Source organism: Lepisma saccharinum, chromosome 23 (assembly GCF_977018435.1).
Source record: "Lepisma saccharinum chromosome 23, izLepSacc3.1, whole genome shotgun sequence".
In the NCBI taxonomy this organism is placed as follows: domain Eukaryota; kingdom Metazoa; phylum Arthropoda; class Insecta; order Zygentoma; family Lepismatidae; genus Lepisma; species Lepisma saccharinum.
The window spans coordinates 40121298-40145502 of record NC_139251.1 but is presented as its reverse complement, the minus strand read 5'-3'; the positions used below and the strand labels follow the sequence as shown (position 1 = coordinate 40145502).

At 37.0% G+C, this 24205-nt stretch overlaps 1 protein-coding gene and 1 long non-coding RNA gene across 5 annotated transcripts in view; both read right to left on the bottom strand.

Annotated features, from left to right (window-relative positions):
* Nucleotides 1-10012, bottom strand: part of LOC146005184 (uncharacterized) — a 34014-nt gene extending 24002 nt beyond the window's left edge. The window contains exons 1-2 of the long non-coding RNA XR_014443989.1: nt 9996-10012; nt 8659-8721 (exon numbers count right to left, since the gene is read on the bottom strand). This is a non-coding gene — a long non-coding RNA (uncharacterized LOC146005184). The remainder of the gene's footprint in view (nt 1-8658; nt 8722-9995) is intronic.
* Nucleotides 10013-12744: 2732 nt separating this feature from the next.
* The window catches only part of LOC146005202 (cyclic GMP-AMP synthase-like receptor), a 72123-nt gene continuing 60662 nt past the window's right edge, over nt 12745-24205 (bottom strand). For all 4 annotated transcript variants that reach the window (XM_083144255.1, XM_083144257.1, XM_083144256.1 and 1 more), the window contains one exon: nt 12745-18240. In XM_083144255.1, coding sequence (XP_083000381.1) covers nt 17744-18240 — 497 coding nt within the window. In that variant the 3' untranslated portion in view covers nt 12745-17743. The remainder of the gene's footprint in view (nt 18241-24205) is intronic.

The following is a 24205-nucleotide window of genomic DNA, read 5'->3' as shown; positions in this document are numbered from 1 at the left end:
TGGGATTTTTAGCAACTGTGCAATTCTCGAAAACAGTCCCATCAAAAAGGATTCCTCTCAAAAAGATCTTGGTGTTATCATCCACAAAAAAAACTAAACTTCAGTATAGGTTCCCTGAAATCCAAGACCCAGTATTTTTCAAATCCTGTATCTCCCCCATTCGTGAATACTGTTCTCCCATCTGGACCATAGCTTCTAAAACTAATTTTTCCAGGATTGATTCTGTCCTCAAATTTTTCCTCGCCATTTCTTGCCATAGAATAACTTCTCTCAGACACCTCAATAAAACAGATATTATATCTAATTTGAATATCCAGTCACCACACACTTGTCACGAACTAGCAGACATGAAACTTTTTTTTGCATAAAATCATCAACAGCAAAATAAAAACTGAATTCCTAATCAACCAATTTCATCTAAGAGTCCCCACATGTCCAACCCACAACGTAAAGCTCTTTCACATTCCTTCTAAAAGGCTCTCCCTCCTACAGCGGTCTCTACTTTACTCCCCCACTTATATAATAGCCTGCCTGTAAATATTGATATTTTCTTGTCAGAACACAGTTTCCAACAATCGCAAAGAATGTACGTGTAACATTTCTTTTCATTCTCCTCTGCCATCTTGTATTGTCTTATTTTGTTGCTGTTGCTACAGTTTCAGTATAAAATGGTCTTTCAGTACTGTATCTGAAACTTTAAATAAATAAATAAATAAATTATGTTTGTTGTAAACATGATGGCAAATTGTCGACATCTCAAAGCTTTTTTTAATTCAGGAGGGAGAACATGAACTACCGGTATTTTACATTTGTATTATCAGGAAATTACAGGAATTAGATTCATATTGCAATATCCAATTTGTATTTCTTACATTGTTTTCATTTCTTACACTGTTACCTCTTACACTGTAGTGTGGGGTAAAAAGAAGTGAATATTAAAAATTATGGCCCCAGTTCTGTTGGCAATTCTGATATTATGATACACATGTTTTGCAGTGGCGTAGCGTTATAGTATGCCCGTACGCCCGTACGCCCGGCGTTCCCCCGATTTAAAATTTCAAAAATGCGTAAATGCTGTCAATATGAAGTAAATCTTGACAAATTTCATATATGTCTGACTTTCATGGCATTATAATAGCTATTTTTTGCGATCCGCTTGCAACGCTCCACTAACAACACTCGTTCTAGCATTTTTTTTTCAATGCCTTTCCTGGCCGGACGCCGAGCAGGTTCTGCGTACTGGACCCTATATTCCTTGCTGCCAAGGAATATAGAAGTATTTTAGGAAGAGCATTCCGAGACACGGAGCTCTCCCATTGGCCAGAAGCCGCAACGAGCTCTGACGTGACGAAGGGGATCTGTCAAGTAGCGAGGCTCGCGTAGCAATGGAAGCTTACGGGAAATATTTTCATTTTTAATTGTCCATATCTTGGTTCTATTAACCATTTGCAGCAGAATAATAAGCAAAACGCAAGGAATAAGCCCTAGGCAATAATATGAAGAAGTTTACAGCACGCAATTACAATAAATGGCGTTATACAAATCAAACAGAAAGTAATCACGACTATCCTCTTATATCGCCCCTACAATGAAATCTGAAGTTGCGTATGGGTAAATAAATACAATTTTACGTATTAAATATTTCGCTACGACACCAATACTTATTATCCTTCATACCTTCAAATTTTCACAGATGTTTGTTATTAATAATTAGTTTATTATAATTTATATATCTAGTATACATAGGATGTCGCTGTCGCTGTTGTTATATGACGTCGCTTTTCTACGTATTTAGGGTAACCGCAACAATAAAAATGAATGATGAAATGATAAATTTGATGGGAGCGTAGGCTAGATGAGTGTGGCAAGCACTGGTGTATGCAGGGGGGGGGGGGCTTAAGGGGCTGCAGCCCGCCGAAATTTTTAGAAAATAAAAAAATCAAATGAAGACAGTAATGAAGTAAAAAAAGAACCTTTAAAATGACCCCCAATAACTATTTTTGTGTTTGAATAACTTTTAAAACGAAGGATTAAAATGGTAATTGGAGCTCGTATCTAATGAAAATAGAACAGCGACAACGGGATATCAGCGAAATTGATTTTCGGCGATACATTCTATGAACCAATCTCATTCTGTTCAGTAAAGGTTAGATTCATGGCACTGAACCCACGTACAATTTGAATTGAATTAACATAATCCTTGAGTGAGGTGGAAATGGGTTTTGGATAATTTTTTTTTTTGGTAGATGTGAAAATCTTTAACTAGTGATGCACACATGCTATCGCTTACATTTATGTTTACACTATGGTAAAATTGCAGAAATATTCTACCTAAGCTGATTTCTGTTTAAAAAACCATAACATCAAAATATGTTTTTTAGAAATTAATAAATAAATAATAAATGGACAAAATGCAATGTTGTGGGAAAGCGTAATCCCTTAATAAATTCAAAGAATCTTGTGCCAGCTCGATGGCGAATCTGGTCAACCGCGTGTTCGACTTTGAATCCCACCACTGAAGTTCCCGACTTGGAGTCACGTCGTGGGCATTGATGTTCTTTGTGCCTGCCCTTTCATCAATTTTATGTGATCAACACTCATCGCTGCGATTAACCAAAAGTGGTAAAAAAAGCGACGTCAAATAACAAATACATGAACAATAGGCCTGGCCTCTGTCTTGGTTTAGCAATGTGACTTCTTAATCACTATACGGTGGAGGCAGAGTCGGAAATAAATATCAGTAAGAATAAAAATTCATTACAACTTACCCTTCCTTAGACTTATGATTTTGAAGACGATGCTACCCACTGTTGTCTTTTTCTCGCTGCACTTGCTTCCATGGACTTGAGTTTCATTAGTTTATTCAAATGTCGAATTCTAATAAAAGATCTTATTCTGACATACAGGGAAATAATCTTTCCGTTAACTTCAGGAAATTTTGACTGAAGTACTGTCTTTAGAGTGTCCATAACTTTATGTTGCTTGGGAACAGTTGGCCCATGGAAGGATGCAAACACAATCTCAAATTGAATAACTTTTCCCATATCCGAACCACTACGTGCCTCCACTGGGTACCAAACCCGGAATCCCTCGATTATAAGGCGATGACACCACCACTACGCCATCGGGGAGGCCCTCAAAATAGATGTGGTGCCAGATTCCTTAAAGCCCCAATTGGTACACTCTGCAACAGCACAAGAATGTTTACCTTTGGCACGCTTATTCATGGTACAGACCGAATACACGTAATACGACCTAAAATTACTCGCTTTAATATTCAAGACAAACAGCACAAACACTTCTGCAAACGAATACCTGATCGCTACTACTGGACCTGCAGATTTTTCTGACATCTGGGAGAAATCTGTGCCTCGAAGTTGGCTTATACCAAACAATTAAAGCTGAAACTGGAAGCAATTACTTTCCATTTGAATGTTCCTAACTGCAGGTATGAACCCCCTCGGTGTACGTCAAATCGTCTATCGTCTATCCCTTACCTGGAGGAATCGCTAGCCTAACGCTCTATGAACTCAGAAGCGAACCTTGGTTGAGGCATGGGTGAGTATCATTGTGTGTCTTATCTATTTCATCTTTCATTTTCATTTCATTGCCCTAGTTTGCTTTATATGTCAAAAAGCGACGTGAAATAATAAAACAGATTGATTGAATTGGCAATTTAAGTCCAGTTTATGCACATTGAGGCTAATTGGGACTGTATCTACAGTTTAAAGTGGGATCCGAACCACTACGTGCCTCCACCGGGTACCGAACCCTCGATTATAAGGTGATGACGCCACCATTACGCCATCTGGGAGGCCCTCAAAATAGAATTAGATGAGAACGTTAATTGGTTCAGTAACGATCTCGCTACCCAGCGAAGGTTTAAGGCTCGAGTCCCGCCTGGACATTGTGTCCCTTTGCGGGTGTCCATCTATTTAATCTATTCATTACTCATCCTCGCTTTCCAATTAGGTAAAAGTTACAGGAAAGCAACCCAAAAATAAGAAAAAAATATTTGCCTTGTAATGCCGCAATTTGACAAGGACGCCCGCAAGATTTTTTCACAGGAGAGGAAGCAGTGCTCAAAGAGGGAAAGGTTTTGGAATGTTATCTCTCTAGTTAAGAAACTCCTCTTAAAGAAAATTCCCCCACTAAGATAAATTGCATAGACATCCTCCACCCACTGCATTTTCTCTATGATTTTGCAATATACTCGTACTTATTATGTTATGCAGCAGTAACTTCAATTAATTCTTGTCAACAATAAGTCGCCCCTGCAAAGAAGTTGCTGAAATCCTACTGCTGGAAATTTTTAAAATACAACACTACCTGAATATATGTACAATATATTGATATAATTTGATGCATGTTTCTTCCGTATCAAAAAAAAAAAACACTACGTGTTAAATAAAAATTAAATAAGAAGGATACTGTTATAGACATTCGTATTATTGAAACTGATGGCAATATTTGCATTCGTACGGCTTAGAAGTTTATTATTGCGTAACTGTAACTTCATAATAATAATAGTTTTACTGACACATACACAACATCGAAATTTTGGAGCTTCCCGTGGATGCAACTCTACAGGACCCAAAGACTACAAAAAAGCCTAAACATAGGGTCGTTACACACACACAATATATATATATATATATATATATATATATATATATCTCCTGAGTGCCCAATTGTATTAATTTCCACGTAGTATACCCTGGACTGCATTTTACATACTAATGACTAGCGAGGCTCTGGCGTCTGGACTCGTGGCCATTATAATCCTCGGTGGGGCTCGTATTGTGTTGTCCTTACATGTTTATGATTGTCCCTTCATCCGCCTCATCTTATCACGATTCATCCTCATCTTCGCGATTAGCCAGAAGTAGCAGAAAAACGAAATAATAATAAATCAATATGTATGTATGTGTCGTTCATTTAAAGACGAATTTCTACTGCGTTGATCGCTACTATGAGAATGAATGATGAACTAATGAGTGGAGAATGATACAAACATTGCTATATGCGTTACTATGGTTCAAACTGGGGCCTCTGGCTTCCTAAAGCGTTATGCTGTCATGGAGACCCGTCCCGTTATATACATGTAGAGGGACTTACTTAATCCTTTCCGTTCAATTTTACTCTCTTGATCCTGTTGCAGTTATGTCCATGCTATAATTAATTAAGTTAGTAAACTATTTGCATGAAAATATGCGCACGAGACTCTACTCCCACCCCCCTCCAGCACACACAGGCATTTCAAATTGTTTCACTTTATGATTTTTCGGGTGTTCTATCTATTGTGCTCGTCTCAAGATGAGACTCTCATCTAATAATCATTTAACTTCATTGCTATGTCTCGCAATCAAGGGGTCCCGGGGTCGATACCCGGTGAAGGCACATGGTGGTTCGGATTCCACTTTAACCTGTAGGTCCAGTCCCGATTAGCCTTACTGTGCATAAAGTGGACTTAAAACACCAAATCAACCAATCAACCAACTTTATTTGCTGCATGTAGAAGTGTAGACAAATAGTGTTAAAGAACCAAAGACATGGATTCCCTTTTTGCTAAATTCAGCATGAATTTGTTCGTTTGCCATCCTCAGTTAACTTGAGAAGGTACGGGAAAGCAGTGAAGAAGAACTACATGTTATAAACATTGCTTCTCAAGAGTTACAATCGCCTCTATGAGGCGATAAACTTGTATGATTTTACATGTTATTAAGCGGCCCGCAGCTGAGGGGTCCCCTTTTTGACGTCACTCTAGCAGAAGACCTTCACGTGCCGCCGTAGCGCGGGAAGCCGGAATAGCACCCCCTGACTTGCTGCCTTTCTGGAGGGAAAGCTTGGATCTCTAAAGCACGCAGCCAAATGGTCTCTCTTACGCCAGCGTATGGAGCAGAGGACTACGTGATTGGTTCAAGTGACCCTTCCTGCCTTCTGAAGCAGACGACAGCGGTAGAATTCCTACCCGGTTCTTCGCGCTCGTGCCACTCGTGCAGTGTTGCTACAATATGCAATATGGACTGACGTAACTTTACCAAACTGAAATATAGCACTTCTTAATGGCCACTGCATTGTATAATTTATCGCACGAACAGCGATGTGCATTAAAAACTAAAAGATCAACACAGTTTTTTGTGAAATAAGTTGGTGAAGTCCTCGTGGTAGAAGTTCAGCCAGTGGCTGCTCTACCACTGAATTAAAAAAAAATAATAGTTTTGCGGTTTATTATTTTTTCGTTATTATGTAACTGCTTAATATTGTGTCAATGGAAATGTTTAGCATTCATTTGAAAACTCTTAACATCGAATTGTCTCTGGACAAAATTATTTTAAAATGTTTATCAGCATTCTCAAGACGTAATAAACAGTGGTCTGAATTACTAGTTGGCACTGTTATGTTAGTAGAGTGTACGATAGTTGGATCATCTGCTCACCTCCGTGTCAGGACTCAGAGTGTCTTCAACAGTGTGCCAAGTCGACAGAGGCCCCTGATTCGAATCCCGGCGTGAGCACGGGTGTTCTTTGTCAGTGTCCCTTCATCAATATCATCACTCATATTCATATTCGCGATTAGCCAAAAGTGGTAGAAAAGCGAAGTAAAATAAACCAAATCAATCAGTAGTTGGATCATCCACAACAATAACGTCTACTGTTGTGCAGAGGTGCTTGTGATGCAGGTAGGTTTTATAATGATTTGCATCATGCAGAAAGGTATAAAACACCACAGTTCATAACATTTGTTGCATAGTGAAGCATCTTATTTTCTAGCAAAAACATGTATGGATGATAATGCTTTATTGAAAACCCAGCTGACTTCAGGCAAATAAAATACCTGTGGCGACTAATTCCATAAGTAAATTATTAAGCAAAAAAGGGCCGACCCTTCCTTCGGACTTGCGTTCCCACCCGAAATGCCCATGCTATGCCACTGATGTTTTGTACATAACTGTCCATCCTGTTCTTATAGATTTTATATTAACAGGTTATGGTGGTCAAGTTTAGTGCTTTTAGCATTACAATTACACTCCTGAGAGCTTACAATCACTATTCACATGCTTTTGATTGGGTTAAGATTTGTATTTGTATTTCTATATAGATAATTCTGGAAGTTAGCAACACTTGTAGCCAGCATGGACGAGGTTTTTCCAACATCCTTGCCAAAGACGAAGCAGGCAGGGGAACACTTGCGCAGGACCTTTTTGTTTTTTTTGTGAAAAAGGAAGGACAGTGGCCATGCAAGAACTGCGTAAGTCTCAAGTCTGTGGGGAGAAAGGCGAACTGTCCTCAAGCTCAAGTCTGTGGGGAGAAAGGCGAACTGTCCTCAAGCTCAAGTCTGTGGGGAGAAAGGCGAACTGTCCTCAAGCTCAAGTCTGTGGGGAGAAAGGCGAACTGTCCTCAAGCTCAAGTCTGTGGGGAGAAAGGCGAACTGTCCTCAAGCTCAAGTCTGTGGGGAGAAAGGCGAACTGTCCTCGGTAACAGTTCCGATTGTGTTATGATTTTTTTCAAATTCTCCTAGCAGAGAGACTAACTATCATAGAATTTTGGAAATGATTGTCATACAAAATTTGAACCTTCCTTAAAGTAATGTGCACTGTTTGGATTCCACAAAAAAAATTAATTTAGTCAAAAAAATAACTTAAAAATTACCATACGCAAGCATGCGTGCTTCCCATGGACAATGTTTTTTTCGTTGACAATCGACTGTAAGTATCATAGACTAGTTGGAATCAATTTAGAAGTAAATCGGAACCTTAGTAGAATGCATTTAGGGACTTTTCTTTAATGCTAAGAGAACCAAACCTTACCTGCCTACCCTAACCACGAAAACATACATTGAACAAAATATTAAGTGATCGCTAAAACTCCACAGTATGTGTTATCAGACATAGATCGAAATCGAACAATCTAAAAATTGCATTCGTAGCATGATGAAATCGCAATAAAACTAAAGGAACTTGGGCTCTGTCCTCTTCCTCCCAACACGGATCAGCTGTGCTGCGTTGCCGAGCCTCTTGACCCTGGCCTTCTGGAGGGTGCAGTCGCTTTATGTTTGCAGCCAATACGACAGGAAATGAAAAGTCTCCATATGTAAATATGTTAAAGTAGGTAAGAGCTTACAATGCACAAGGAGTGGGAATAAGGCCAAGGTGGAGATCAAGATGTTGGTGGAAAGAGCAGATAGCAGAGAGTGTTAGGAGAAGAGGACTAGATTGGAACACTGTGGAAAGAGAGGAGTGGTGGAAGACCAGGAAAAAAATGGAGAGGCTCGACTTCTATGCCAACCCAGCTAGAGGCAGGAAACGGCAGAGGAGGAGGATGATGATGATGAAATACATGTCCGAATGGTACGAAACTGTTCCTCATAGCCTTAATTCATTAACCCATTTCCTTTGTGTGTGTGCACACATGCATGCGTGATAACACAAATCAAGAAATGTCTTCAATTTCTTAAACATATGTTTGATTTGAAACTCATCCAAATATTACCAATTCTTTCATCTTTGCATCCACATAAGTGTCAGCTAGTTTATGTAGGAGTGCTCCAGCATGTTTGGCCTGTAACAGAGCAAAGCTTTGACCCCGTACACTGCATTTAACCATCGAACATTCTGTTTGCTGCACACCTTCAGGACACAGTAACTGAATCACACACCGTTGCATATATCTGGAGGAATCCATCCTTGCACTCATTCACGTTTGAGGGTCGAACGTCTACCTTCAAATAAAACAGATAACTAAACAATGTGCATGTAACATGTGGAATAGACAAGTGTATCAATAAAGACAATCGTTTTTTCCTTATTTCTACATACACCGAAACCACAGGCCCAGTCCACTATTTATCAAACAACCCTTACATAACTTTAAACAGTTGACCTCAAATAATGATATTTGCACTTAAAATGCTTACTTATAGTCCTTGGTTACTGAATGAAAATCATCCCTGGGACATGAGGACAGGTTGCCACATGTGTATTTTGTGATGGATAACTATAACCTCTTTTCAAAAGGCACATTGCTCCTGTAGATGGAAGAAACAAAGGATTTCTACCTAAATCCAAATTACATTTTTAGCTCCAAAGAATTTTATATGCCTCTATGTTAATCATCCTCATAATGCAGAGTACTTAGACAAGGTCGATTTAATTCAACGTTTGTGCAAAAAAAAAAAAAAAAAAAAAATTGTAATAAATACAATTATATAAGATCAAAAGGATAGAATGTGCACTAAATCCTCTAATGATGCAAAGATGTGGTCTTTGCAGAAATGATTGAAGGTATGATTATCATGATCATATGAGGAATGTGTACTTATAAAATACTGCAAATTTCTCACTAAAAAAGGCTTCTCGTATGCTTTCCTTAACACGTGTGAATCTGCTGAACATTTATGCATACTTCTTCTCACATTGCACTGCATGATGACATCAAGTTGAGTATCATCCATTCAGACACGCACCTAATAAATTGTAGCCTCAAATGTTCAAAAGCTATGTTTCTTCCCTCAGGAGTGGGCAAAGAAGTTAAAAGCACATTGTAAATTACAGTAAAATATAATAAAAGGGTAAAAAGAACCAAAGTGGAAAATTAGCAGCTGTAAATTACATGGTTGTCCACAGAGAGAGTTAGTTGTTAGGTTTGGCTTGTTAAGTTTAGTTCTCTCAGCATAAATACTAAATTTTCAGTGAATTTATGTTAACAGAACCAAACCTAACAAACGCATTCCTCATTTGACGTCAGAACTCAAGGTTGTTCTAGTGTTGTGCAATAAGGGAGAAAGCTGGTGAAAGCTTTGGTGTGCACCGGTAATTGGAGTCCAAACTCGAGTATCTATAATTTTAAATCCAATAGTAAGAGGCAGTGGTGACGATTGGAGGGGGGGCGGGCAAGAAGAGCAGTTGCCCCCCCTTCAGTTTTTGCCTCCACACTATGCTAAATCTTATCTACAAAGGGGAATATACTGTCTTTGCCCCCTATCAAATATCATACCTGATTACAAGCATGAGCACCATCTATTGACAAAAAGGTGAACTATTATGTATATCGAATATTGTCTGATCACGAGTATGAGCACCATCTATTGACAAAAAGATGAACCATTATGTTTATCAAATTTCGTATCCAATCAAAACCATTAGCGCCATCTCTTCACAAAAAGATGAACTATTTTGTCTATGAAATTTCATAAGAGATTACAAGCACTAGTGCCATCTCTTGATGAAAAGGTGAACTATTAGTGTCACCTAGAAGTAGGCTGTAATGTTTTATATCTTCTCATGTTATGCTTTTTTTGCGATTTTGACATAATACCCAAGTAAGGCCCAATTTTTACAATTTTTGGCTATGTATTTTGTATTTGTACTTGTAAGATCTATTAATGTAGTATTGCATTGTATTGACCTGTGGCCGCGGTGGCTCAGTCGGTAACACGTCTGACTACCATGCTCAAGGTCCCGGGTTCGATCCCCGGCCGGTTCAAATCCGGGAACTTTTCTAACGATGGAAGTGGCCCCGGCACCCCCCACCCAGCGTCGAATAACATGGGTACCTTGGGGAAACCCTGGGGGGTAAAGGCGGTCAGGGGCGTGATGCTGATCACATCACCCTCACTCATGACCGGATCAAGAAAGTGTGGGGCGTTACCCCCACACCCCCTATACGCCTTCATGGCGTGGTGCTAAGCACAGGGGAACACTTTGACATGTCCTATATTACCATGTACTGTTTAGTGCAAACACGTTAGTCCTTGGATGTAAATAAACTAAACTATGTTTACCATATGTCATCTTGCTCAACAAAGTCGATCAACATAATAGTTCATCTTTTCGTCAAGACAGTGCTAGTGAACTGGCAGAATACCTATTTTAAGTGTGTATGATCGATCCCGTGATAACAAATTCACAATGAAATTCAGCAAAATAGTACGAGGGGCGTATCATAAAGAAAGCCAGTTACCCAATTATACACCGTTTTCCGTGACACTGCATACTCGCCACACACAGCCACTAACCGTCTATGGATACGTGCCGTTGTTTCCCCTTCCTTCCACAAAAACCAACTCGTCCATCGTTGACCACGTTCATCTTGTTCCATGTTGTCCGCAAAAGCACTCGTGACGTTGTGCTTCGACGGCTGCACAGGCCACAGACTACGCACTGTCACACGGTGCTGCCACCTGGCGGTAGACAAGGTACCTATGCGCCCATCCTGCGCAGTGCGTGGAATTACGCCATTTCATTTTGCATTAAAACAATAAAGTGTAATTCTTTATGATACGCCCCTCGTACAATATTAAGAAAATATCAATGAAAAAAACCTAGCACAAGGGATACCTGAGGCTGTATTTGAACAAGGGATTTAGACTTGGTTTCATTATTTATACATGTAAACATTAATGCTTCAGACTTCATCCTGGATGGGGACTGGCCACATTAATTTATTTAATATTTTTACGAAACTTCACGCACAAAAGAATGTAATTCTTAAGAAACTAAGTGAACAAATCTTAAACTACAACTCAATACAAATTTAGACTTTCAATTATTCATCTTATCAACTACCAGTACAGGTATATAATAATGAAATTCACTATACTGTACAAAATAGCAAAAAATCTTGACCACAAGCATCATTTCTAACATTTTTCTTGACCAACCTGTTGATTTCCTGACTGGTAATGTGTCAAGCAAAAGTCACGACTACAATTGTTTTGTAAATAAACAATTTTATTAAATCAGATCTTTACCCTGTATAATCGTGCATGACACAACCTAGTCTTTCTAAAAATATTCTCCTAAGATATTAATTTTTTGTCTTCTATCACAGGTAAGACCAAATATTCAGCATTCTACTAGAAGACCGGGATTGGTTCAAAGAATTCTTTATTAATAAATTCCTTATTGAAGATAATCCTGTAGCATTCTCTGGAATGAATACAGTCCCTGTGTTCAGTAACATTTTAAAATCTTTTGAATTTTGCGCATGAAGAATTATTATTTTAGTGAAATATTAGTCGCTGATCTTGGCATGCTAACTGATGCATGAATGTCCTTACAATGCTTGGTGAACAATTGAAATTTACGGGTTTCATCCAGGGAACAAACCTCGGCACAAAGCATTCAGTTACAGGAAAATCCTTTTATTATTAATAGTGTGTAACCTCTGTCTTCGTTCTGCCACATATCATTTGCCTTACAGTGTTTCAACTATCAGTGTTTGCGAGATGAAGTAAACAATTAGCATGGTATAGAAGATATGTTGCAAAAAAAAAAGACAAGTGACACATGCCAGAAACCAATACTTCACAGCTCGGCTGGACCATTGATCGATGCCAGGGCTGCTATTTTCTTTTCAAATTTTCCTCTGCTTTCAAAAAACTGCTAAAATATTCCAAAATCTGAAACATTTCATACATTAAGAATTTCTTCTAGAGCATTCACATAAATCTTTGTGTGGTTTTCTTGCGTTGTTGCATTGTGTTCTCAATAGTTTTGTGGCTACATAAGTTTATTAAACTATTGATAAAACCTAGACAACAGCAAAGACAAACCACATGAATGTTCTAGAAGGAATTCTAAGCATAGCAATTTTTCACGTTTTGTAATATAGCAGTTTTTCGAAAATAGCTGCCCTTGCCTCAAAGGTCCGGGCGAACCTTAAGTTTTATTTCTAGGGTAGTTGGGGCATTTCTTCTATGCTGTTCAACTTAAAATATTACTGAAATAAAACGAACTGGATGTTTGGAATTTTATAATCTTTATAAAGAACAAATTACAAGTTTATGCTAAAAACTAGGACTGAGCCAATACCAATGGTATTGGAAAGTTATCCGTTAGCAGGGCTGGATTCTTGCAGGATATGCAAAAATGCCATGCAACATTATACTGAAAATTATGCAAAATACATAATGCAACTACATTGTGTGGAGAAATTTATTTTGTGATCAAATATTTACCTTGTGAAATGAATATTTTAAAGCCAACTCTGGTAAACTGATAGGCTGGAAAACTTGCAAAATTTTAAAATATTCAGATTCGTTTGGAATTGTTGGTTACAAAATATCTGTGGGAATTGGTATTGATAACGACTCAACCCTAATAAAAACATATACATGACATTGCAATAACATTTTTTTTCTTGCTTTTATAATCTACAATATTCATTACTATGTGGTTCAAGTATCACTCAGTCATGTTGACTTGAAAGCTCACAGATTTTTGTCTCTACAATAGTCTTCCAATGACAACACAAAAAAACTGATAAACTATTCAAGCCTATACTCAGTACATTTGATACTTGAAATGGTCGGCATACATATAGATCTTACGTCTACATTAAAACAGTAGTTGGTTTGTAGTAATAGATGTACCTGTACTGTACAATATGAATTTCTTGCTTTTGAGAATGAGTTGACACCAATATCGACGTGCCAGTATTAGGTGACATCAGAGGTACTGGTTAATAGTTTAATTACAAATATTATATTTTTCTGGAATGAAATAACGTATATAAAATTTTTTGGACCATTATGAAATTTTTGCTGAAACCAATTTTGTATGTAACTAGGAGACTATTTTTTTTTTTCAAAATTTTGCACTGAACTGAACACTTATTTATAGAAATGTTGCATCTGTTTCAGTGGCGTATTCTGAAAATTTGATCTGGTTTATCACGAAGTTTCTTATTCTATATATTTATTTTTCCTTAAATAGATATAATAGAAATAAAATACCAATGCAAACAGAAGTCTGACTACTTTTGAGGAATTTGTACATATATGAAAAATTTTGGTTTACCGATGAAAGAATATACCACTGCTCTGTATAATCACTAATTTTAGCAAAGTACATTGAAAGAGATAATGATGTCAGCTCATCTCTTGTCAATCTAAACAGTTATTTTTTAATAGTGTACCAGTTTTACACTACACTTCTTTGTCCATACAAGAAAACATTCTTGATAATTGATACAAGTGAACATGTATAGCAGTAACTAAGTCAACTCTTTAAAATACAATTATCATAGGCAAATTACTTATGAGGCACTTACATAAGAATTGTAATTATACAAACAGGACATACTGGAAGTAGTACATTCAAACCTTAATACTGTTTTAATACTGTACTTAATACTGTAAAATCAACAATGCACAACAGTTTTGTGATGTATTTTGAGAAGCTGATTTTTCTTTTCAGGCTCCTTATGTTCAGGATAGGAACCGTTTCATGACTTTTGTGACCCAGAATATGTTGAAATTTTGCATTTATGCAACAAAAACAGATATTTCAACACAACCACTTCAAATTTCTGTAAAATTAGATAAGCCATTTTCTAAATTTGAGATCATGCACATACAAATCATGAGCAAAATGTGTTGATACAGTGAAACATTAAACAAATGAATTAAACATATACTACTTGTGTAAAGAACATATTCTATAACTTGTATTAATATCCCAAAGTCGTCTATACTTTCCCTTCAATTTTTTATAATGCAGTTTCCCCTTGTATAGTGGAACCCCATTTTTGCATTTTCTCCCATTTACATTCAATCTTCATGATTCAAATGTAGCAAATTTTCATAAAATTTTCCTTCATTTCACATTTTATAGCATTACCTTGATCCCTGAGAAACTTAGCATCACTGTATTTCATGAACATTAACCAAGATGTAACTATCCTGTTACAATAACTGAACAGTATTTCATTCTGTACGTAATTGAAGTATCACAGATATACACAATAATGCCCTTAACATTAACACACGTAAAACACTATATTCATTTTTGTGCAAATTATTTCAAACATATCACATTATAAAATTCTTATATGACTAATGAATATAATACTCAGTACTTCATGACATGAACAACGTAATAAACAATAGTTTATCTCATCTGGATTAACATTGCTTATGGCAGTGAGAACTAAAATAAATTGTCATTTTGACTAGATTAAGTGTACTTTGAATGCTGTAATTATAACTCTGTATTGCCACATTTTATGGGTGGAATTATGTGACTGATATTAGTTCATGAATAAATTTACTAATTGTTCAATATTACAGCAGTAAAAGGACATCTAAAAATTATAATTTAATAAACACCTAATAAGCTGCATGCCTGGATGGTTAATTTCACTAAGTATACTTTAAAAAAAAATGTAAAATCACTTAAATATGTTTACAATAAAGTCTGATTGTTTCTTAAAAGAACTTCTTGAAAGTTCCAATTATGGAACACTGAAATGCATAAAGTAAACATTTTTCTTGTTTATGTCATTTTCCTGACTCACTAGGCAATTGTGAAGATGAGCATGAGTGTTGGATTAGATTAAAGGAACACCCCATACTGAGGTCAGGAGTCAAACCTGAACCCTCAAGTGGCATTAATTAATCATTCAATGGGCTTAGTCACTAAGTAAAGATTATATGATATGTATATACAAGTACACCTTCAAGAAAAATAGCAACTTAATTAGATTTTGAATTGATTATTTTTTTGTAATATAAAAACTATATTTGAAAAATGCCAGGAGAAGTGATTCCTTCTAAATAGTTATGTAGCTTCTAAATATAAAGAACAATAAAAATTAGCCACAAGTGGCAAAAAAGCAACATAAAATAACAAATTAATGTAAACAATGATTTTTGAACTTCTGCATAATTCTAGAATGCAAATCAAATATGAACTGATTAACAGTGGCAGCAATCTTTAGTGTGTTGGGAACTGATTTGCCATATCAGCTCCTTCACTTCAAGACACACCACAAAAAATAGCACCATTCTGTTTTACAAAATATGTAACTTACAGGAACTATGAGAGACATTTGTTGTAAATTATATTAAGTAACCATCAACATTTACATGCACTTCCCAAACATACAATATTATTTTTGCTACTGAAGAGAATATTGTTTAATATCTAAAAGACTATCACAAAATTAGAAACATCACAAAGTTATTGATCAGACTTTGATATCACATTTTTTTACTTCATTTTATTTCCAAGAAGTAATTTAAAAAATACTATCTACTTAGTACTTAGTCTACTTGTCAGTCAACAGCCTTCTGTAATTGGTAACAGTTGACAAAATCAATAGTCAAAGATATAAGTTTATTTTAGAAAAAGTTGCATGGAATTACTATAGACTTATGTAAGAAGTGAATTTCCATCTTGATTGTGCTATGAATTTAATCATATTTGTTACCACAATTCAGAAAAGTTGAAACCTGTGCAGCTGAAATGTTTAATTTTGGAACAAAGTTTTTGTGGCAAAAGTGGATTTCATATAATTATGACCATTTGATTTGCGAGAGGATGAGTGACGGTATGATTAAATTGACGAATGGACACTCACAAAGAACACCCAGGCATGGTTTCGAACCCAGGACCCCTGGTGTTGTAACCATTTTACAATTATGACTTTATTTAAATTATCTTGTATACAACTCGGAGTATTTTAAAGCAGAAGTCTGGTAAAGTAATGTGATAAAATTTCCAATGGAATTCACACACATTAAAAATTAGAAATATTCTGAACAACTGCTAACTTTTACAATGTTCAAACTTCAGTATAAGTGCTAATTAGTGAGATTATGAGCTCAGCCCTTGTAAAACAAATTGTAAACATAGCTTTCCACTATATAAGAATGCAATTAAGCCAATAACATATCTTGAAAACCACACAATTTGACATCATCCACTGTTTTGCTTTTACAGGATGGCCACTCTAGGACAATGATGAAATTCAAGTACAATTTCCGGTTTTCAAAGTGAACTTTCCAAAAATTCAAGGGTACAAGATGTTTTCTCTATTTCAACCTTACATATTACCACCACTCACCACCCACACACAAGTGTATTAACAGTATAAAGGAGTCTGTGCGATTCCAATGTATCCAAAAATTCTACATCAAATCAATTGGAACGATATATATATTTAATTTAAGGTGGAGAGTTTACATTTTGCCGCTTCACATACTCAGACTAGAAATGCATCTACAAACACGTCACAATTGTTACGAGATATAGTAATTGTTAATTTTGTAACAATTTCAAGAACACTTCAAGATACCTTATCTTGCAATAATCTTAAGTCTGTTAGATAGATTGTTCTGCAAAGGACACTAACAAAGTGAATGGATTGAGAGAATTGTTTTATTTATCATGCAGCTTTCTTTTCTTTTCCTTCCTGGATAAAAATAAAAACTAAACTGTGAAAAACTTGCCTCAGTGCTTTAACAAATACGTATAAATTCAATGGGATTTGGATTAATAAAAGCTGAAATTTTTCACGTCTACAGAGAAAAATTTAAGCAGAATTCACACATAATCCCCAGAATTCAAGGAATTCCCATGCGTGGCCACCCTGTTTTAAAAATAACATTGAGAGTAAAAGTATTATCTCTTCATCATTAAAAATAATCAAAATATTCAACATGTTTTAAAAAGTGCACTGAGAAGAATTTCATTTATGAACACTAAATTATTAAAAAGCTGGCAACAAAGTCTACAGCTTGTGCATTGTATCAATTGAATAATGTAATCAAAAGCTAGCAAAAAAAAAAAAACAGTGGACTTTAACAGCAGCTGGAAACAACCCCATTTACAATGCATTTTAACGCAATAACTGGAATGTAACCAGACATATATACATACTAAGCTGCTCATGAGGATAGAAAACAAAGTTCTGTTTCCAATGATTTTACAAGCTGCTGCATAATCTTTGCATCCACATCATTTGGTGAAATTAGATAAAGAATTTGCAATGTCTTTCTGATACTGTGTCATCGAAGTTTCCTTCTGTAAAATCCCAAGCGAATCTCTCATAATGCCATTCGCACTATGAATATTGCTTACCTCCTCTTGTATGGTGTTCAATTTCTCATCTAAACAATTTAAACGGTCGCTTAAGGAAACCTTGTCGATTTCAGTTTCACCGATGGATAATTTATTTATCTTTGCCTCAATTAGTTTCTGCTGTGCCTTCAACTCGTCAGTTGTTTCGATCAATCTCCCCACGTTAGTTTGGAGAACATCATGGCTTGTTTGCATTGTGGTCAGAGCATGTAATATTTCATTCAGAATATCGCTCGATGCAGGATCTACCTTACATGCTTCATCCTTCTTTTTTGGAGTTGGTGCATCTGTGACGGAGCAAGAGAGAGGGGCAGGTGATACTGGAGAAGCAGGTACAATGACCTTTTTGACTTCCTCAAGTTCATACTTTGACACTGAAAGTAAATCATTTTGTTACGATCACTATTTATTAATTTATATTTAACCTACAATATATGTTGAGCTTTTTTCTTACTCTGCTCATTATGCACACACAATAGGAAAGTGCACAATTTACATTCATCAATGCAAATAAAAATAAAAACACATGTCCTTTAAATGATTATTTTCTCAGAAATGCAAATGTGCCAATTGCCGACCTCCATGCTGGAGTGGTTATCACAGATGCCAAGGATTCTGAGGAAGGTTGTTAAAGGTTCAGGAATTTCATATATATTCAATTCTAGTCCTGGAGAGAGAGAGAGAGTAAATTGGTTCTGGATTGTAAATAACACTTTTATCTGTAAGGGATTTCAATTTGGTCCAGGGACCTTTTTTCCAAGTGAATTTAAATACGGTCCAGGAATCTTATTAGTGGATCAGTTGAAATGAAACAATATGCAAGTTGGACCGAATTTACCATATTTACGTGTGTATAGTGTGCGTGCGTGTATAATGCACACTCTGGTTTTGGATGGGTAAAAGTGACAAAAAATTATATCTCTTATATAATGCGGAGTAAAATCCAGTTTCAAGAAATGGCTTTCTTAGTTGTAGGTTGTAAATCTGTTGCTATGCTGATCAAGAGTGAATGACATCATACCTATTCAATTGCTCATTCCTTTATTTTCAAAATATATACCTTTTTCTTTCCGTGACTAATGTAATATTTATATGAGGCACATTCAGGACCTTCCAAATAGCAGTTAGCAGCACAAGATTTCTTCCATTAAGGAATTTACACACTCCATGTATGTCATATTATTTGGCCAGTAATACATTTTAATTTTTATTATATTTTTCCTTATGTTTTCTTTCATCCGAAATACCATAAAAATCAGAATGTTTCTTCATTTTGTGATGAACTTATTTCAACTGCATTTCACGTTAGTGTCGTTATCTTGAATGGACTGTTGCCATATTCAGAAACTGCAGGATTCAAGCTTTACAACGATATATAACATGATAGGGTTCTGAAAACATGCAAAATCAATGCAAGTGTCCCAAAATCATGGAAAGACCATGTATGGTTTCATGTTGGCTGTCTGAATTATTCCATGCATAATATGCACCTCAGTTTCTGGGGGCAAAAATTTTGGAAAAAAGTGCACATTATACATGAGTAAATACGGTATAAATTGTGTGAGAAAAAAGGTTCTAGTCCTGTTGTGGAACCCAATAGAACCCATTAGAATTTATGGGTCCTGGACCTTTAACAACCCTGGTCTTGGGTTCAAATCCCAGCCTGAGCATAGGTGTTCCTTGTGAGCATTCCTAAACCAATTTCATCACTCATCCTCATCTTCAAAATTAGCCAAATATGGGACCCTTTTTTTAAACAATGAAAGCTAACAAAATATTGACAGGAAGCACAAATATGACATTTATATCCTGTACAGATTCCATGGGTTTTACCATCATCAGAGCAAGAGCACATAATATTTCTTTCCTTTCAATGGACCAGGTTCTTGTTTAGGATTGGGAACAGGTTTATTGACAATCCATCCCATAAAAAGTTCAGTTCTTTTTTAGATAGTCAATAGTTTATCAATGTCTTCTCATGCATGTAAGGTTCATACAGCTTGTTTGTAAGCATTGTAAATCTTGACAATGCTGAAATGTCTTGGAATACTGAATACAGTACATATGTAGGAAAAACCAGACGAGATAGAATCAGGAACACTACAATCAGGGTACAGCTTCAGAGAGAATCAGGAACACTAAAATCAGGGTACAACTCCAAGTAGAATCAGTTGAAGAGGTAATAGAGAGGAGAACTGGGATGTACGGCCATGTCATGAGAATGGGAGAAGAAAGAAAACTGAAACAAGTAATTGCAACGAGACCAGAAGGAAGGAGAGGAAGAGGAAGACCTAGGATAGAATGGGAGCAATACCTGTCAGAGATGGTTACTAAAAGAGGAAAGGCACGAATGGAAGTTAAGAGAATGGCACAAGATAGGAAGAGTTTTAGCAGATGGCTGAAGGACCCCAATGCCTAACAGCACGAAGGGGAAGAAGAAGTAACTAACATATGAAGTCACCCCAGCAATACTCAAAATGCCATTTTATGTGTTCCTTTTTATCACAGCTACACATCTAAAATAATCAGATATTGGGGAGTTGATGGACAAACTGAACAAGATGGCGGATAGAATTGCGAGCGTGTTTCTTCGCTCTGCAAATTGTGGTTTTATTTTCTTGGTGTTGTGCTTCATTTGTGTTGTGCTTCATTTCAATACCACGTACGTGTAAATCAGAACACTGAAATAACTATGGTCAATAGTGGCTCATTATTGGAGACGTGGAAAATAGAAAATAGAAACTTTCTTTTTCTGGCCGCTGGAACTTCTTCTGGCCTGACAGCAGCCATGATGGGACTATGAACGTCCGAGGACCAACGACCACGAGGTAAGCGATCCGCTCTCAGTTACTTTCACCTCTTGTGCCTCGTGCTCTTGTGCGGTGACATCCATGTCAACCCAGGAGCCTCCCAAGGAAATGATCCTGTTTCTTCCACACAGGGTGGCTCAATAAGTCACTTAACACCCTCAGTACAAGGCCACTGCGGCATGGAATTTGAAATTGGCGATGACCAATCGTTATCTAGCCAAGGGGGAACCACATTGACGCCACCCACACGGTCGGCGGACATCTTGATGTCCGCCGACCGTGTGGGTGGCGTCAATGTGGTTCCCCCTTGGCCAGATAACGATTGGTCATCGCCAATTTCAAATTCCATGCCGCAGTGGCCTTGTACTGAGGGTGTTAAGTGACTTATTGAGCCACCCTGTATATTACCAGAACGTGCAAAGTATAAAAAACAAACTTTCTGACTGTGACATTCACTTAAGCGAGCTACTGCAATATGACTGCTTAGTTTTCACCGAAACTTGGCTAAGCGACACGGTGATGGATAGTGAATTTCCATTTTTAAAGCATTTCAATGTATTCAGAAATGACCGTGCAAGTCGTCGTGGTGGAGGAGTGATGATCTGCGTTAATGTTAAATGGAATTGTAAAATACAAAGAGACCTAATCAAGGACTGTGAAATTATTTGGATAGAACTCAATTTTCAAAAAAACAATAAACTGCTAATTGGATCGTATTATCGCCCACATAAGAACTCTCCTATTTCCATCCTTGAAGCCTGCAGGGATTCGGTATTAGCAGCAATGACAAGTGGTGATATTATGTTATTTGGTGATTTCAACCTGTCCATCAATTGGGAAAGCCCAAATACGGGAACTATAAACTGCCAAAATGATCAGTGGTTTATTGATACGTTCATTCACGGAATACACCAGTTCAACTTGCATAAAACACATGGTGACAACAACCTTGACTATGTACTGGCAACCCTGTCTAATATGCAGGTAACTACAGGCAAAAATCTTCTAACCTCCGACCATGACTCACTCGATGTCACAATGCACCTGCCTACCATGAAGAAAGACAAGGAACCCGTCAAGCAGAACCAACCCCCCCACCACCTATGGCGAAAAGCTCCATGGAATGTCATCCAGCGGGCGCTCAATGTCTACCCTTGGTTTTTGTTGAAGGAAGAGGAAGTGAATGAAGTCGTTGAGAACTTCCTCGAAATACTGCATGCCATGATAAAGGACTTCGTGCCCACTGCAAGACCGAGATCTACCAAATACCCCATCTGGTTCGACAGAGAAGTTCTCTTTGTGTTAAAAAATATAAAAAAACAGGCTTGGTACCTATGAAAGCAGCACCCAACCTAATGTTCACACTCACAGTACTACCTATTGTGACATCAGACGTCATTCAAAATACCTACTCAGAAAAAAATATAGTGAACATATAAATAACATAACAGCCGAATGTACTACAAACCCTAAGAGATTCTTCACATTGCTAAATTCAAGAAAACAAAGCCCACGTATACCTAAAGAAATTGTTCATAATACTGATATTGCTAGTGGAGAAGAAAGAGCCGAACTTTTCAATGTTCTTTTTCATCAGAACTTCTCACCTCCCTCAGTTTCCGACCCTCTCCCCCACTTAAGTGCTGTCTGTCCTCACACACTATCTTCAATCAAAACATCCCCCGAGGAAGTAAAATACCTTCTCGCTTCATTGTCCCTCCACCGGTCCCTAGGTCCAGATGAAATCCCCACAATATTCCTACGTAAAACTGCCGACTCCTTGGCTCTTCCTCTGTCTGCCTTACTCAGCAAATGTTTCTCTAAGGGTGTGTTTCCGAAAAACTTCAAACGGGCCAACATTGTGCCCATTCACAAAACTGGAGGTAAAAAATGTGTAAAATCCTATAGACCAATCTCACTTCTATCGCCACTATCAATTATTTGTGAAAAAACATCAAAAACAGGTTACTTCAGTTTACGTCACCATATATCAACACAGCACAACATGGTTTTCTTCCAGGCAGCTCTTGCCTAACAAATATTTCCGTCTTACTTTCGCATGCTGCCAGAGCTATTGATAATAACTCCCAACTTGATACTATATATTTGGACATTTTGAAAGCCTTTGACAAAATTAATCATAAATTATCATCCAGATTTAACATCCATGGCAAATTTCTCTCTTTACTCCAGGACTACCTCCAGGAGCGTGAACAACGTGTTGTTCTTTCGGGTACCTCTTCTAACTTTCTTCCTGTTTTGTCCGGAGTTCCTCAGGGGAGTGTCTTAGGGCCGCTCCTATTCCTTCTGTACGTGGATGACTTCCCTGAAAAACTGTCCTCCCTCCCTATCAATATACTTTTGTTTGCGGATGACTGTAAACTCTTTAAGGAGATTTCATCGCATCATGACATGATGATTCTTCAAAATGCTCTCACAGAACTTGTTAAGTGGTGTCGTCAGTGGAATTTAGAACTAAACCTTCAGAAATGCTCTTTCCTTATTTATTCCCTAAAAAAGAGCAAAGTGGTGTGTACTTATTCTATTGAAAACAATCCAATCCACAACGTTTCCACCCAAAAGGACCTAGGTATTATCATGGATGAAAAACTCACTTTTAATTATCATACTATAGCTACCACTAAAAAAGCCATGTGCCTTCTCGGTTTCTTATACAGATTTAGCGAAATTCAAAACCCATCATCTGTTGCTTTATTCTTTAAATCTTTCATCTCGCCCATCCTTGAATACTGTTCCCCAATTTGGGCAATGGCCTCAAAAACAAATCTCACCAGAATAGAGTCTGTTCTCAGTTTCTTTCGTGCAATTGTTCGCCATAGAATACCTTCCTTTCGACATGTATCCAAATCAGACACCATGGCTGCTCTGAATATTCACACTCCATCCTTTCGTCGTGATCTAGCTGACATGAAATTTTTATACAAGATAATAAATGGCAAAATCAGAACAGATCTCCTAATCAGTAAATTCACACTTAGGGTACCCCAAAAGCAAACTCGCACCCTGCAACTCTTCCACAACCCACCCACTAGGCTATCCCTTCTACAACGCTCCTTGTTTTACAGGCTCCCAGAAATCTATGACAAACTTCCCCTGAATGTAGATATTTTCCTTCCAGAATGTAATTTTTGTATATTACTGAACATATATTAAGAACATGTAAATCTATCCCATCTTGTTATTGTTTCTATCTTTTGTTATTTTTTGTTTCTACTTTATGTTGTTTCAGTGTAAAATGGCCAAATAAGACTGTATCTGAAACTCTGAGTAAATTAATAAATAAAAGTTATAAGCACTGTGCATAAATATTCCAAATAGTTTGACTATTTCCTACCTGACTAAGAATTTTTTAAATGAAAAACTCATGTAGACTGATATCTTGCACTTGATGTTATGTTTTTTAACAACACATTGCATAAAATGCATGCTCAACCAGGCTGAATACCTGAACAAGTCCACTGTATGCACAGATAGACTAATCGGAACTGGACGTACAGTTTAAAGTGGT